Below are 14534 nucleotides of genomic sequence, written 5' to 3' on the forward strand. Positions count from 1 at the left end.
CGGAGTAAATTGGATTTTACATCTTGCCTTAAGGTCATACCATCAATAATGTTTTTTCTGATTGTTGACTTGGAATTTTCCTAGAAAGGCTCTCAATTGGCCAGAAAAAGGAGCTCGCCATGAAGCTGCCGGTGATTTGTCGCACCTGCGACTCCACGGACACCGACAACCTACTGAAGCTGGCCACGCCCTCGAAAAAGTATCCGGACAAGCTGCTTTCGGAGATTCTCTGCGAGCTGACGGAAATCAATGTAAACAAAGCTCGGAAAATAAATTAACCCAAAGATTAAACTGTTCCCTTGCTTTCAGCTGGATGCCAGCGGAAGCCAGAAGCTGCCGCAGTGCTTGTGCAGCGGATGCACCAAGAAACTGCTGGGTGCCTATTGCTATGTGAAGCAGGCGCTGGCCGCCAACGAATTGCTGATGAAGCACCTGAGGAACGGAGCTGCTCCATCGACCACCGACTGCCTTCAGGAGGCACCCATGGAACTGTGTGCCGAGCAGCATGTGGAGGTCAAGCTGGAGACGGAGGACGAGGACTGTGGCGACAACGATGTCAGCATGACTTGCTCCGAGATCCCGGAACCGGACGAAATGGACGTGGAGAGCAAGAAGTCTGTGGATCCTCTGACGATGATTGAAATGGTGAAGCTTGAAACGGATCCAAGAAGCGTACAAAAGCCTTCGGAAGACGATCTCGCATCGGACTTTGAAGACGACGAGTGGGTGACACTTGGAACACTCCTTACTGCTTTAACTTAACCACAACAAATTGCAGCTCTCTGGATAACCTGCCGTTGGATAAGCGCATTCAACAGTGGAAGACAGGAAGGAAGTCTGATTTTAAATGCCAGGACTGCCATAGAAGCTTTAAACGAGCCGAGTTCCTAAAACGCCACGAAATCCGCGTACACAAGCAGGATACCCGCTTGTTCGCCTGCTCACTCTGCATTCGTAAGTTCAGCCGCAGCGAAGCCCTCGAAGCGCACTTGAAAGTCCATCGGATCTCCAAGCGATCGGCCAACTTAAGCGAACACAAGAAGGCCAAGGAGGTGGATCTGAATCTCTGCAAGCCGCATGGCTATAAGCTTATTGAGTGCATGATCTGCCAGAGCCAGTACAATAAGATTGCCGATCTGCGGCGGCACTTGGAGGAGCACCCCGAGATAGTCAGCATGGGCGGTCGGCCAAATGTGGAGCCGCACGAGATGGCGGAGCTGTTTTATCCGGACTCCAAGGATCTCGGTGAGGAACAGTTGATCAGTTTGATTCGCAAGGATTTGGCGGCAGGCATCTATCAGCGTTTCTATTCGATAACCAACCAAAGTGGTTACGAAATGGACCTGGACAGCTCGGAGACGGATAGCGATCTGGACGGTGATACCGAGGATCAGCAAAAAAGTCGAAAGAAGGGGCGCAAGGCCAGCTACAGCTGCGAACTATGCCAGCAGAAGTTCCCGCGAAAATATCAGCTATATGACCACCAGCGGCAGAACCACAGTTGGTCAGAGGCTCCTCATGTCTGCGGCCGGTGTGATGGACGCTTTGTGAGCCTGCAGCTGCTGCGGCACCACAACGAATCGCAGTGCCGGAATGCGCAGAAACGTTTTCTCTGTCACAAATGCCCGCTTCGCTTCCGATGGAAACACAACCTGAAAACACACTTCCGCGAGCACAGGATTACAGTGAGTTACTTTGTGATAGAACCTACTAAACAAAACACTACAAATATCTGCTTTACAGAATCAGACCTTTGAGTGCCCCGAGTGCAAGCGGGTCTTTGACAAAAAGAAATCCCTCACCGTTCACCTGCTTAGCGTACATGCAGAGGAATCGAAGCTGATCCCCTGCCAGTGGTGCAGTCGCAAGTTCTACCGACACGACTACTTGGTGAAGCACCTAAAGAGGCACGGACTCAAGGAACAGGACATTCCACTGGCCGAAACCTTGATTGCTGCCACCTCGCGGCCGAATGGAGTAAAGCGCATCACCTGCCGCATGTGCAACCTGCATTTTGATCGTATTGTGGACCTGCGAGCCCACATTCAGCTGGAGCTAAAGCTTTCTTTGTCCCTGCACCAGAGCTACGACTCTCTACACAATTACTCGATAACAAATGAGTCCGGGTTTGAGTTACAGCTGGAGGATTCGGAGACCGAGGACGAGATGCAGCCAAGTGGTGTCAGTCGTCCCGTTTACATCTGCGAGCTGTGCAGTGTGCAATGCAAGCGGAAATTTGAGATGATTCAGCATCAGCGGACAATGCATCGTTTCGACAAAATGCCACACGAGTGTGATGACTGCATTTTCAAGTGTGTTTCCAAGGTGGGTTTTTGGCTTGCCTTTCCTTCCAACACCTTCGTAACTGAACTAATCTTTCAGAGCATTATGGATCATCACCGGCAGGGCCAGTGTAGCAGTACAGAAAAGAAACATCCTTGCGATAAGTGCTCCTACAAGTTCATGTGGCCCGAGAACCTGGAACAGCACGTTCTTTTGCAGCACAGCCAATCCTCCGCCAGCAATCCGACGGGCGCTAAGCGAACGTCTGGTGCCGGTGACCTGGACAAGGACGCCGCCGAAGACGGAGTGCCGCTGCTGCAGTGTCCGCACTGCGATCGCACCTACCAGATGAAGTCGCGTCTGAACAACCACATCCGCGATGTGCACGTTAACGGCGACCGAAAGCGCAAGGAGGCGATCAAGCGCTTCCTTTGCTCCCTATGCGGCAGGGAGACGAGATCCGCCGCGGCTCTGGTGACCCATATGCGTCGGCACACTGGCGAGAAGCCCTTCAAGTGCGACCTTTGCGAGATGGCCTTTCCGCGGCACTCGGAGCTGGCCTCGCATCGCCGAATGCACACCGGCGAAAAGCCGTTCCACTGCACCGTCTGCGGCAAGGATTTCGCCCGCTCCGACAAGCTCAAACGCCACATGCTCACCCACAGCGGCCTAAAGCCGCACAAGTGTACCTACTGCGAGAAGAGCTACCGCCAGGCCAAGGACCTGAAGCTCCACCTGCAGCAGCACACCGGCGAGTGTCCCTTCGTGTGCGGCACCTGCGGCGAACGCTTCATCCAGAGCAGCACGCTGGAGAAACACAGGCTGATGCGACGCCACTTCGTCTAGTATAAAAAATGGCATTTATTCTAATGGTCATGGCGGGGCATCTATGAGAAACCATTGCCAAAACAATTTAGATTACAATATAAAAGAGTATATAAGTGAACACAAAAGTACATGTTTTAAAAGGTGACATGGGAAAAACCATATTGTAAGTAAACTTTGGATTTAGCTTGGAATGGCGACATGTGCCTCACCTACAGCTCTTCAGAACCAGAACGTGGTTCGATTTTGGCCATCTCCGTGTCAAAGAAGAGCACCGCATTGGGTGGAATCTTTCCACCGCCCGCTCCACTGGCTCCATAGCCCAGCTCCGGGGGAATCGTTAGCTTCCGCTGCTCGCCCTCGCACATTCCCAGGATGCCCTGGTCCCAGCCCTTGATCACCTGGCGGGCCCCTAGGGTGAAGGAGAAGGGAGTGCCGCGGGAGTAGCTGCTGTCGAACTCGGAACCATCTTGCAGCGTGCCCTGGAAAGTTTCCAAAATCGGGGTTAGGTTTTGGGCTGCTGATGCTCCTTATCTGATCTGCCCTACCCTGTAGTGTACGTGGACCAGGTCACCGTTCTTGGCCTTCCGGGTGCAGTTCTCCACGCGCTTCTTGACCCCAATCTTCACCTTGGGTTCGCTGGCCACAGAGGCGGCCACAAAAACGGTTATTAGGAGAAAATAAGTTAGCTTCATCTTATCAGGAGCTTAGCACAAAATCGTATCTTTTAAAAATGAATGTATCCACTGCGAGCTGCGACTTTGGTTAATGGTTGTCCAACACTTGTTCTGCCTTTCCGTTTAACAACACTGTTCAATAATCGATAACGATTGCCAGGCTATTAAGAAAAATAAATAAATAAAATAATTTAAGCAAAATGAGCTCGGGGCCCATGCGCACGCCCGTCTCGCAGATCATCCAGAGCAAGCACGACCAGGATGCGGAGGAGGAGCCCAAGAAGAAGTCCCGCGAGGACTGGCGCAAGGCTAAGGAGCTGGAGGAGGCCCGGAAAGCGGGAACAGCTCCAGCCGCCGTGGACGAAGAGGGTCGCGACATAAATCCGCATATTCCGCAGTACATATCCAATGCTCCTTGGTACTACGGATCGGCGGGACCTACACTCAAGCATCAGCGGCCGCAGCACGAGGATGAGCAGGGACAGCTGGACAAGAGGGCTCCCAAGGGACTCAACACGACACGCATCATCACCAAGTTCCGCAAAGGCGCCTGCGAAAACTGCGGTGCGGTTACCCACAAACGCAAGGATTGCCTGGAACGGCCGCGCAAGGTCCAAGCCAAGTATGCCGAGTCCATCGTCGTCCACGACGAGCACTTGGTCAATGAGGCAGCGGTCAACTATGACGAGAAACGCGACCGCTGGAGCAGCTACGATCCAGCCAACCACAGAGAGATCATCGAAGAGTACGAAAAGGTGGAGGAGGCCAAGCGACAGCTGAAGGCAGAGAAGCTCAAAAATGGTACGATAAACACTCTATTAGTCCCGAAAGTTATTAAAATATCACTTTTTTCCAACCCCCCAGATCCCGATGCCGAAATATCCGATGAGGAGGGCAACGAGGACAAATATGTGGACGAGGTGGACATGCCGGGCACCAAGGTGGACTCCAAACAGCGCATCACGGTGCGCAACTTGCGTATCCGCGAAGACACAGCAAAGTACCTGAGGAACTTGGACCCGAACTCAGCCTACTACGATCCCAAAACGCGCTCCATGCGTGACAATCCCAATCCCGCAGTGCCAGAGGAAGAGTATGTAGATGAATATTATCCAAAAATATTTATATATTTTTAACCTTTCATTCTTGCAGAGCTGAGTTTGCCGGCGAGAACTTTGTGCGCTTTTCTGGAGACACCACAGCACAGGCCACCGCCCAGTTGTTTGCCTGGGAGGCTCATGGCAAGGGAGTTGATGTCCATCTACTGGCCGAACCCACCAAGTTGGAGCTGCTTCAGAAAGAATACGAGCAAAAGAAGGAACAGTTCAAGTCGAGTGTACGTTTCTCTTTGATCAGATCTCCACTGCACAGTTACTAACACATTTGTTTGGATTTACAGACTAAAACGCACATTGTTGAGAAGTACGGGGGCGAGGAGCACTTGCAGGTGCCGCCAAAGTCGCTGCTGCTGGCCCAGACCGAGGAGTACATCGAGTATTCCCGCAGTGGCAAAGTGATCAAGGGTGTAGAAAAGCCCAAGGCGCGCAGTATCTACGAGGAGGATGTGTACATCAACAACCACACGACCGTTTGGGGCAGCTTCTGGAACGCCGGTCGCTGGGGCTACAAGTGCTGCAAGTCCTTTATCAAGAACTCCTACTGTGTGGGCATGCAGGAGCCGGAGGGCTACTCGGAACAGCATCCCACCAGCTCCAGCACAGTAGCTGCCGCAGAGCCCGCAACCCAAGTTCAATTTAAGGTACCAGAAGTGCCACCAGAAAGGCCCGCCTCCGAAGTAGACTCAGCTCCGAGCTCAGAATCCTCTTCATCAGAAGAGGAGGAAGTAAAACCCGAGAAGAAAAAGTCCAAGAAGAAGTCAAAGAAGCGCGAGAAGAAAAAGAAGGCTAAGGAGCAGCGCAAACAGAAATCCAAGTACAAGGAAGCCATGGAGGAGGAGGAGAAGTCGAAGAAAAAAGGGGTTCCCGAGGAACTTGACGATCGCAAGCGGGCGTACAACAGCATGTACGATGTGAAGGCGCCCACAGAAGACGAGATTGAGGAATGGAAAAAGAAGCGGCCGAGGGAGGAAGATCCCATGCTGCAGTTTATGTAGACAATAAAATACAACTAATCAACTTAAACTTAAACACACTCTTCTCTTATAAAACAGAAAAAAGCAAGTAGTTAGAGAAACGTCATCTTTAATATTAAACGATCGCGTACTGCTCGTAGAGCAGCTCCCTGATTTTGTAGTACTCCTCGGACAAGCAACCCTCCATGGCCACTTTGCCGGCATCGACGCGCCGCAAAGCCAGAGTTCCATTGCTGCACCAAAGCACGCCGCCGGAGAACTCCGAGTTGATGTTATTGCGCATGAGAATCTGCTTAAAGTCGGAGAGCTTCAGTTCGTTGATAAGCACAGAGTTGTGGACCGGAATCTCATCCTCGGCCAGCGTCTCCAGGGTTAAGGTCTTGCCTTCCTGCACGGCGGCGTCCTGCTCCACCGTGACGTCCATGGGTGCTTCGATCGCCTTAACACGCATGCCCAGGCGACCATCCACCCACGCCACCTCCGCGTCCTTGCCCTTTTGGAACTGCAGCTGGGACACAAGTCCTTCTGTCAAGCGCACCTGGTAGATGTGGATCTCAGTGGTGACGTCGATGATTTCCCCCTTCTGGGGAGTGAAAACTCGCGCCCCGACATTCTGCTCGCAGTGTTTGGCCACCACCTGGGTGCCCTCCGCATTGCCATGGATGACAATAACCCGCCGTGGTCGCAACTGGGAGAGGATCTTTAGCATGGACTCGCCGTCGGAGCGACCCTCGAAGTCGATCCTCTGGATTTGGGCATTCACCTCGATGGTTTTGCGTTGGTTTATCAGCTTAGTGGGCTTCTCCAGCAGCTGCACATCATTATCACCGATGCCTCCGTTAGTCTGTTGATCAGCTCCCACGCCCGGTTCCTCCTTCTTTACATTCTCTTTGTTCTGCTCCTCCATTGGGACAAAATCGTAGCCCGCCGTATCGGCAATACGGTAATCGTCCAAATTGATGATCTCCCCGTACTCATCGTACTTGACTTTTTCCTCGTGATAGGGGAACATCACATGGTGACGCTTGTTGGACTTGAAAAAGCCGGAATGATGACGACCCTCCGGCCGGACCACAATGTCGTGCTTGCCCGTAATGACGCTCATCTCGATGTCGTCTTCAGACTCGGAACTGCTCTCCTCCTCGACATCGGGCTTTACGATAAGGGGATTAAGCTTCTCGCCCTGTGTGCGAATGTATTCCTCTAGCTCGGCGCCTTCCAATTCAACTCTTCGTCTGACGTCCAACTCGATTTGCTTGCCCGGCGTGCAGTTCTCCACCAGTTCCATGGCCAAAGTGCCGGGAGAGGTGCGAGTGGTCAGGATAATGCTGTTGTTGGCATTGCTGGCCCATTGCACAAAGAGGTCCCTTGTGAATCCGCTCTCCAAGTCTGGAGTGCTGGCCAGCACTACTTTTGGACCGGCCGGCAGCTTATAGACATCCGCCAGCGAGTGACAGAGCTGGATGTGCTTAAACTGGAAGGGATTGTTGCGAGCTCCCTCGAAGGCCTTTGTGAGTTTATCGCTCATCCACTCGATCTGGGATTTGGCGAACTCAATCACGTTGTAGCTCACATTGTTGAGGAGGGCCAGTGAGTAGGCCATCAAACCAGATTCCTTGTTCTTCCACAGTTGGTCCAACATGTGGGCCAGCTCCAGGACACGCCCTGCTGTGTCTACGGCAATCAGTACATTGCCATTATTACGCACCGTTTGCAGGATGTTGGTCATCAGCTTTTCATCGCGGGCCCTCCTTCTAGCCTGCTGGTACTGTGCATTGTAGGCATCGGTGATGAGGAGCGATGGTCTTTGCAGCCTGTCCAGCTCACAGCCGCTCAAGTGGCGCTCCTTCTTGTGATTGAAGTCGGTGGCATAGACTATATCCTCCTCGCCCACCTTGACAATCTTCCAGATGGTCCCGCCGATCATGTGTCCTGCATTCAAGGGCGTTATGGATATGCCATAACCCTTGCCCTTCAACGAAACCGTTTGGTTGTACTTCAGCTGCGTGATCTTCTCGAAGGCCGTGTCCACGTCGTCCAGCGAGAAGAGATCGAAGTCGCCCATGTTGAAGTGCGACATGTACAGGTCGTACATGAACATTTGGCCCATTTTGAACACGGGAATGGTGGCGTAAATGGGGCAATTCAGCCCCAGCTTGCCCACCAAGTACGGCAGGGCGCCCAGGTGATATGCATCCGGATGGGACAGCAGGACGGCATCCAGGGTGTGCACCTGCCTGGGAATATTCAAAAATGTATCATTGTTCCCCCGAATTTGCCTTAAGTTTACCTCTTTAGTTCCTTGATGAAGTTGGCATCGAACTTTTCGTCCCACCCGCAGTCGAGCAAAATCCGGACATCGTCTATCTGAAGGATATAGCACGGCGGCGACTCGTCCATCGCACCGGATATAGTGTGCAGCTTAATAATGGACGTCATTTTAAGCAATTAAAGCGCCTGCACATTAAAAACAAGAAAATGAAGTATAAAACTCGCAGTTCTTCGCCGGTCCAGGGATGCGAAACAAACTCTGAAAGCGTTGCCAGATTGTTTTTCATTGTTTACACAGTGAATATCAATTAAAAGAACAGATGGATACCCCACAATTACTTTTAAAATATTTAAAATTTAACTTATTAATTTGGGTTAAAATTTATAGTAAAAAACTAATTGGTTTGACATTTTAAGCCTTCTTAGAACTTACACTTAAGTGGATTTTCGAATACATTAATTTTTCTAAATATATAATGGAATTTCCAATATTTTGGAAGAATTTTTAAAAGAATTTATTTAATGACCTAGTAATGCTTAACTAAGATTAAAAATCGCCTTACTGCGGCTCCAATATGGATGATGAGTGACGCTCATTATATATTATTATACCCGTTACTCGTAGAGTAAAAGGGTATACTAGATTCGTCGGAAAGTATGTAACAGGCAGAAGGAAGCGTTTCCGACCCCATAAAGTATATATATTCTTGATCAGGATCACTAGCCGAGTCGATCTAGCCATGTCCGTCTGTCCGTCTGTCCGTATGAACGCTGAGATCTTGGAAACTATAAGAGCTACAATACTGGGATTAGGCATGCAGATTCCTGAGATTCCTGCGCAGCGCAAGTTTGTTTCAAAAGAGTGCCACGCCCACTCTAACGCCCACAAACCGCCCAAAACTGTGGCTCCTACAGTTTTGATGCTAGAACAAAAATTTTTAACTGAAATGTATTGTTCTCATCAATACCTACCGACTGACCTAAAAAAAAGTTTGCCACGCCCACTTTAACGCCCACAAACCGCCCACAAACTTCAAAAAATCGTAAATATGAACGCGGATATCTCGGAAAATATCAAAAATAGAGAAACGAGATTTCAGATTTAGATTCCGTAGGCTTGAGCGCAGCGCAAGTTTATTACGCGAATATGCCACGCCCACTCCAACGCCCACAAACCGCCCAAGTCTGTGGCGCCCACAATTTTCATGGTAGATAAAAAATTTAAACTGAAATGTATTGGTCTCGTCAATACCTATCGATTGATTTAAAAAAAAGTTTGCCACGCCCACTCTAACGCCCACAAACCGCCCAAGCCTGTGGCGCCCACAATTTTCGTGCTAGATAAAAAATTTTAACTTAAATGTATTGGTCTCGTCAATACCTATCAATTGATTTAAAAAAAACTTTGCCACGCCCACTCTAATGTCCACAACGCTTAAATCTGTCTACCGCCGGTAGGTGGCGCATTTGCTGCTTGCATTTCTCCATTTTCCTTTGGTCCCTTTAGCTGAGTAACGGGTATCTGATAGTCGAGGTACTCGACTATAGCGTTCTTCCTTGTTATATATGTATAATATTATTTTCGCAGGCCCCACGTAGTTGCCTTTAACGGCCGGTTTCCACCCCGCGAAAAGAAAGATTACGCAGGCAGACTGCCGTTGTGAAGTTGTTTTATTCTGAAAATATTCACTTACAACATAACCTACCACAATCTGTAATCTAAGCCTACCGCAGTATGTCCTCCTCAGTTCAAATTAATTAAATTGATGGCAGCAAATAATGGCCGCCCAATATGGCCGCTTACAAGTTAAGATCAAATCCATACATTTCTCGATAAATATACTAAAACTATCGTCTAACTATCGTTGAACTATCGTCCGTCGACATCCGTCAACTCGTGAAGAACCGCGTCACTCAAATCCAAAACTGCAAGTTTGGAGATGGGACGCATAATAGTCCTAGATAGTCGCTCACTCGGATCACTCATCCACTTCATGATAGATTTCCTCGATGATCCCCTTCCGCCAATCTCTTCGGGGCAAGGCTGGATCGCAAACGAAGACCATGTCACTACTTCTCGCGAAGCAATAACCAAGACCCACCTCTTCCATATACGGTGCCGCTTTCGAGCAGCTTCACGTCCTCGCCAGGCGTGTCCGGCAAATTGGCTACTCCTCTGTGTATATCATTCGGCGTCAGAGGCGCTTCCTGGTCCGCATCCACCGGCAAGTGGGTGAGCGGTCGCTAATTGACTATATTCTCCGCCTCGATCAGTAAACTCTCCAGAACATGATCCCGCGGTGCCACCTCCTTCAATGTGAGATGCAGGACCCTCTTGACGTCTGCACCAATCGCTTCCAGACTCCTCCTTCAAACGGGTTTATTGGGCAATTAAAAACGCACTCGATACCTCTGCCCGGGAGCTCTCCTTGTATACTTTCCGGCTCAAACACGTCACCAAATCGTTGGGCCATCCTGTCAGCTCCCCCGAAGCTCTTGCCGATATCACTGCGCAGCTTGTACCCTGACATTGTCCGGATCTCAGTGATCGATGCATCCACATTTTGATGCTTCATCTGGGCGCGATAATGTTACACAATCATCTCCGTAAGACTATGCCGATGTGACAGGATTACGAGCCTCCTCTTTATGTATGGCATACACAGTGCGGCATCAATCCGGCCGTAGGTATCAATCAATGCGGAAGCTTAAATTCATGGCGGGAAATAATGGTCGCCCAATATGACCATTCACAAGTCGAGATCAAATCCATACATTTCTCGACAAATATACTAAAACTATCTTAGGATCTATCAGATGAACTGTCGTCCGTCGACAATTATATAATAACCGTCCGTTAATAAAAAGTTCCTTCAAACGATGTTCGTGCGGCTCTGGCTCAGGAGCTTCCACATCTATGACCTGCTCCTCGCCATCGGGCTGATCACCCTCATCGTGTTCTTGTGCCTTCCCTTCCGGTTTGCCTCCCACTACGAGTACATCGAGGAATCGGGGATTGAGAAGGCTCTGCTGAAGCAGGTGACCAGGAATGTGTCTCAGCAGGAGGTCTTCGAATGCGACTACTCGGAGATCATTGCCGAGAACAGGTTCGTCTACCACCTGGCCCACTACCACTACTCGGTGCAGAGGGGCGCGGAAATTCATCTTGGAGGCGAGTTCCGTCCAGAAGGATGTCAGGCACGCTACAGCACCGCCATCATTGTGCCGTACAGGAACCGCGAGGAGCAGCTGCACGCCTTCCTCACCTACATGCACAATTACCTATCCCAGCAGTTAATCCACTATCGGATTTTCCTGGTCGAGCAGATCGATCACAAGCCCTTCAACAAGGCGATGCTCTTGAATATTGGCGCCCAGGTGGCTGCCGAGTATGGATTCCCGTGCCTGATCCTCCACGACGTGGACCTGTTGCCCCTGAACTCGGGTCAGATATACGCCTGCACCGAGCGACCACGGCACATGTGCTCTGCCTTAGATCACTGGCGTTTCCACCTGCCCTATCGCGGTCTGTTTGGCGGCGTGGTGGCCATCAACACCGTCCAGTTCCAGCAGATAAACGGGATGTCCAATCTGTATCACGGCTGGGGTGGCGAGGACGACGATCTCTACGAGCGTCTACGAGCAAAGAACATTGATATCTGTCGATTTGCGATGGAGTTCAGTCAGTACACCATGCTGAAGCACAAGCCGGAGCAGCCCAATGCCAACCGGGTGGCGCTCCTGAGGGCGGCGACTTTGCGCCAGCCTTTTGACGGACTCAACTCGCTGGTGTACAAGAAGGTGGAGAGAAGACTGCACAGATTGTTCACCCTCATCCTGGTAGTGACCTGAGTGCCATTGCTATATTTTAGCTTGTAGGCCACACGTTTTCGTAGTGGGCACCTCTAATTGTTATAAACTTGGGTGCACTAGAATCCGATCAGCTGCCGCCTTGGACAATGCGTTCCGAAACGATCAGGAATCTCACTCTCTAGGCTAAGAAGCTCGAAAGAATTGGAGGAGTCGACGCATTAATTGCAGTTTCATGAGATTACCAGGGTATCGCCATGTTAATCACGCTCTGCCTCTGCATTTCACTTTTTTTTTTCATTTGTTAATGTCAATGTGTTGTCTTTTGGTAACTCGATTATAATTTATATTTAAATTGACGCTTTAATTGCAGTTTTATGAGATTAACAGGGTATCGCCAACTAAAGGGCCAAACTTTCACCTTGATTGTGCCCGGCAGTTGTGGCGCTAGTGATATTTCGTAAGCATCCGATTTTCTGTATGATTATAAATCGTTGAGGCACTTGCTTTAGCGTTCTCTCTTACTTAGAATAACAAATATTGTTTTTTTTATATTGTATTGTACTAATGTTATATTACTTAATACAGAATTTGAGTTGTTAAAAACTGCGAAGGTCATAAAGAAGCCATTCCGATTCCCAGAACGCTTTAAAGATATTTAGCTTGACAGTTTAAAATTTAGAATATTAACGTTGGTCTGTAAAAGGCACTTTAAGCTTGAGTGCTTCAGTATACCTACTGAAGAGCTAGGACTTGACCCTAATTATCTTTCAGTTAAGCCGGTTCAAAATAATAGTCATATGGGGGTGGTCAGTGAAAAAGAAATAATTTTGAAAGGCTGATGCTGAAATATTGAAACAAAATGGCCACGAAGCTAAAACTGCCTCCAAGGGCCATTTGTATCAAAGGTCTTATTAAGACTTGCAATAAAATAGACTTTATTTGTGATGATCAAAGTAAAAACAGAATATCACAATCAATACCTACTAGTCGATTCAATCAAAACCCCCTTGATAACTATTTTATTTTCCAGAGGAGCAGAGTGGAAAATAAAATGCCAACTGCTTTTCAGTTAGTAAAGCAAAACTGTCATAGAAGTTCTTTCTTTTGTGGCTTTCTTCCATTCTTGTTCCCTGTTAAAGACGATTGCAATTTTGAGAACTTCGGAGAACGAAATGCGACACCTTATAGACTGGCTAGTATTCTTCCGAAATGTCTTAACGAAGAAATATTTTGCAAATGTCAGCAAAAAAATAACTAACAACACTTCATGTAGAGATATTCCAAAAAGAAATTTACAGTTTCCCCAATCAGTTAAATATACTAAAAAATGTTATATGTGTTGAAGAAACTAATAAAAAATTCGGGTACTGGTTTGGCTCATTAGACCCATGTGCAACTCATTGAAAAGATATCCTTAAACTTTTTCTGGAATTTTTGCTGAAAGAGCATTATAGAACGTAATCTTCTAAATGGATTGCCAATAACAGAATATCGAGGAAAATTGACAAACATATTATATAAGCTGATCAGCAAACATCGGTAAGAGATTTAATAAAGATATAAGCCATAAAAGGGAAACCAGGAAACGCGTTGCAAAAACAATAACTGTCCAGTCTATCGTACTTTCCTTTGGGAATGTAAAGGATCGCTGATGAGGGAAATTGGTGTCTACTGAAACAGTAACATGTGTCACAGAAACTTTATCCAACCAAAATCCGTTTGGTGTGTTTAGCCCTGCAAGCATTTTCTATCGGCGATATCGGGTTCGCGAAAAAAATGATCCACTTCCGCGACACTTTTCCTCTCGCTTATTTCGTTTTTTTCTCACTTTTTGTGCTCATCACTGGGGCTGCATTTCCCTCGTGGAAACTGTGCCGAATATCCTTTGAGAGCCTACAGGAGGCAGTGCGGAAGCGATAACTGGCGATCAACTCGATTGCAAACTATTCCATTAAACTCGCGCAGCTTATCCGTCCTTCGCGATTTTCGTCGACAGCGGAGCGTCGATGCGTTACGTTCAAAGATTTTTTTCGATTCCAGTGTGGTTGCTCGTCGATAGAGGCTTGTGCCGCCAATAGTATGCCATTCTTGGAAATGAGAAAAATGCCTTTAAGCTATCGATATTTTCATGCGATAGTTCATTTTGTTTTTAAATTTCTCAAATAAATAAAAAGGGAACTCCCCATAAAATTATACGACTCTTGACTTTATTGTGTTATAGGTTATAGGTTCTAGTTCATGCGAGATCTAAACATTTACTTTTATATTTTATTTTTAAACAGAAGTGCCGATCAGTTGTTTACATCAGAGATTCTTTATATGAACAGGAATTCGCATAAAATTGCAACAGGGATTTTAAGCAGCAGTGTGCAGAGGGTATAAGCCTTATTAGAATTGTATAATACAAGTTTTATAAGAAATAAAATTGTAACTCAAAAATTGTTTACATACAGGTTTTATGCAGCTTTGGTAAATCGTACTTGTTATTATATTAAATCGAATATAAATTTTGTAGAAAATAATGAATAAAAAATAAATATAAATTTGGCGTTTTATGACCTTATCATTTGCTT

General features: G+C 48.0%; 5 protein-coding genes across 6 annotated transcripts; 3 read left to right on the forward strand and 2 right to left on the reverse strand.

Moving 5' to 3' along the window:
* The first annotated feature begins 26 nt into the window (after window positions 1-26).
* LOC119545643 (zinc finger protein 420) lies at window positions 27-3236 on the forward strand. The gene is made up of 5 exons (XM_037851364.1): window positions 27-251; window positions 310-722; window positions 779-1685; window positions 1744-2325; window positions 2383-3236. The coding sequence occupies exons 1-5, from the start codon at window positions 120-122 to the stop codon at window positions 3127-3129; spliced, it is 2781 nt and encodes a 926-aa protein (XP_037707292.1). The 5' UTR covers window positions 27-119; the 3' UTR covers window positions 3130-3236.
* LOC119545678 (FK506-binding protein 2) lies at window positions 3127-3885 on the reverse strand. The gene is made up of 2 exons (XM_037851419.1): window positions 3657-3885; window positions 3127-3590 (listed from the first exon to the last, which is right to left on the reverse strand). The coding sequence occupies exons 1-2, from the start codon at window positions 3801-3803 to the stop codon at window positions 3321-3323; spliced, it is 417 nt and encodes a 138-aa protein (XP_037707347.1). The 5' UTR covers window positions 3804-3885; the 3' UTR covers window positions 3127-3320.
* A 30-nt stretch (window positions 3886-3915) lies between these two features.
* On the forward strand, window positions 3916-5978 carry LOC119545663 (pre-mRNA-splicing factor Slu7). Its single transcript, XM_037851393.1, has 4 exons — window positions 3916-4586; window positions 4650-4878; window positions 4938-5121; window positions 5185-5978. The coding sequence occupies exons 1-4, from the start codon at window positions 3986-3988 to the stop codon at window positions 5896-5898; spliced, it is 1728 nt and encodes a 575-aa protein (XP_037707321.1). The 5' UTR covers window positions 3916-3985; the 3' UTR covers window positions 5899-5978.
* LOC119545649 (probable cleavage and polyadenylation specificity factor subunit 2) lies at window positions 5848-13985 on the reverse strand. Of its 2 annotated transcripts, none has more exons than XM_037851385.1 (3): window positions 13790-13985; window positions 8168-8334; window positions 5848-8114 (listed from the first exon to the last, which is right to left on the reverse strand). In XM_037851385.1, the coding sequence occupies exons 2-3, from the start codon at window positions 8314-8316 to the stop codon at window positions 5993-5995; spliced, it is 2271 nt and encodes a 756-aa protein (XP_037707313.1). In that variant the 5' UTR covers window positions 8317-8334; window positions 13790-13985; the 3' UTR covers window positions 5848-5992. The 2 variants fall into 2 exon arrangements, with proteins under 2 accessions (XP_037707313.1, XP_037707305.1); XM_037851377.1 differs by having other exon boundaries at window positions 13589-13985.
* LOC119545674 (beta-1,4-N-acetylgalactosaminyltransferase bre-4-like) lies at window positions 11029-12000 on the forward strand. Its single transcript, XM_037851406.1, has one exon. The coding sequence runs from the start codon at window positions 11029-11031 to the stop codon at window positions 11998-12000; it is 972 nt and encodes a 323-aa protein (XP_037707334.1).
* Window positions 13986-14534: the final 549 nt, after the last annotated feature.

This window comes from Drosophila subpulchrella, chromosome 3R (genome assembly GCF_014743375.2).
Source record: "Drosophila subpulchrella strain 33 F10 #4 breed RU33 chromosome 3R, RU_Dsub_v1.1 Primary Assembly, whole genome shotgun sequence".
In the NCBI taxonomy this organism is placed as follows: Eukaryota; Metazoa; Arthropoda; class Insecta; order Diptera; family Drosophilidae; genus Drosophila; species Drosophila subpulchrella.

What these genes read in the sequence shown, in the direction of transcription:
- LOC119545643 (XM_037851364.1), top strand. Translation starts at nt 120, where the DNA reads ATGAAGCTGCCGGTGATTTGTCGCACCTGCGACTCCACGGACACCGAC. An exon ending in GCGAGCTGACGGAAATCAAT is followed by an intron (nt 252 to 309) that starts GTAAACAAAGCT and finishes CCTTGCTTTCAG; the next exon opens with CTGGATGCCAGCGGAAGCCA. An exon ending in TCGGACTTTGAAGACGACGA is followed by an intron (nt 723 to 778) that starts GTGGGTGACACT and finishes AACAAATTGCAG; the next exon opens with CTCTCTGGATAACCTGCCGT.
- LOC119545678 (XM_037851419.1), bottom strand. Translation starts at nt 3,803, where the DNA reads ATGAAGCTAACTTATTTTCTCCTAATAACCGTTTTTGTGGCCGCCTCT. An exon ending in TGGTCCACGTACACTACAGG is followed by an intron (nt 3,591 to 3,656) that starts GTAGGGCAGATC and finishes GAAACTTTCCAG; the next exon opens with GGCACGCTGCAAGATGGTTC.
- LOC119545663 (XM_037851393.1), top strand. Translation starts at nt 3,986, where the DNA reads ATGAGCTCGGGGCCCATGCGCACGCCCGTCTCGCAGATCATCCAGAGC. An exon ending in GGCAGAGAAGCTCAAAAATG is followed by an intron (nt 4,587 to 4,649) that starts GTACGATAAACA and finishes CCAACCCCCCAG; the next exon opens with ATCCCGATGCCGAAATATCC. An exon ending in CCCGCAGTGCCAGAGGAAGA is followed by an intron (nt 4,879 to 4,937) that starts GTATGTAGATGA and finishes TCATTCTTGCAG; the next exon opens with AGCTGAGTTTGCCGGCGAGA.
- LOC119545649 (XM_037851385.1), bottom strand. Translation starts at nt 8,316, where the DNA reads ATGACGTCCATTATTAAGCTGCACACTATATCCGGTGCGATGGACGAG. An exon ending in TTCATCAAGGAACTAAAGAG is followed by an intron (nt 8,115 to 8,167) that starts GTAAACTTAAGG and finishes GAATATTCCCAG; the next exon opens with GCAGGTGCACACCCTGGATG.
- LOC119545674 (XM_037851406.1), top strand. Translation starts at nt 11,029, where the DNA reads ATGTTCGTGCGGCTCTGGCTCAGGAGCTTCCACATCTATGACCTGCTC.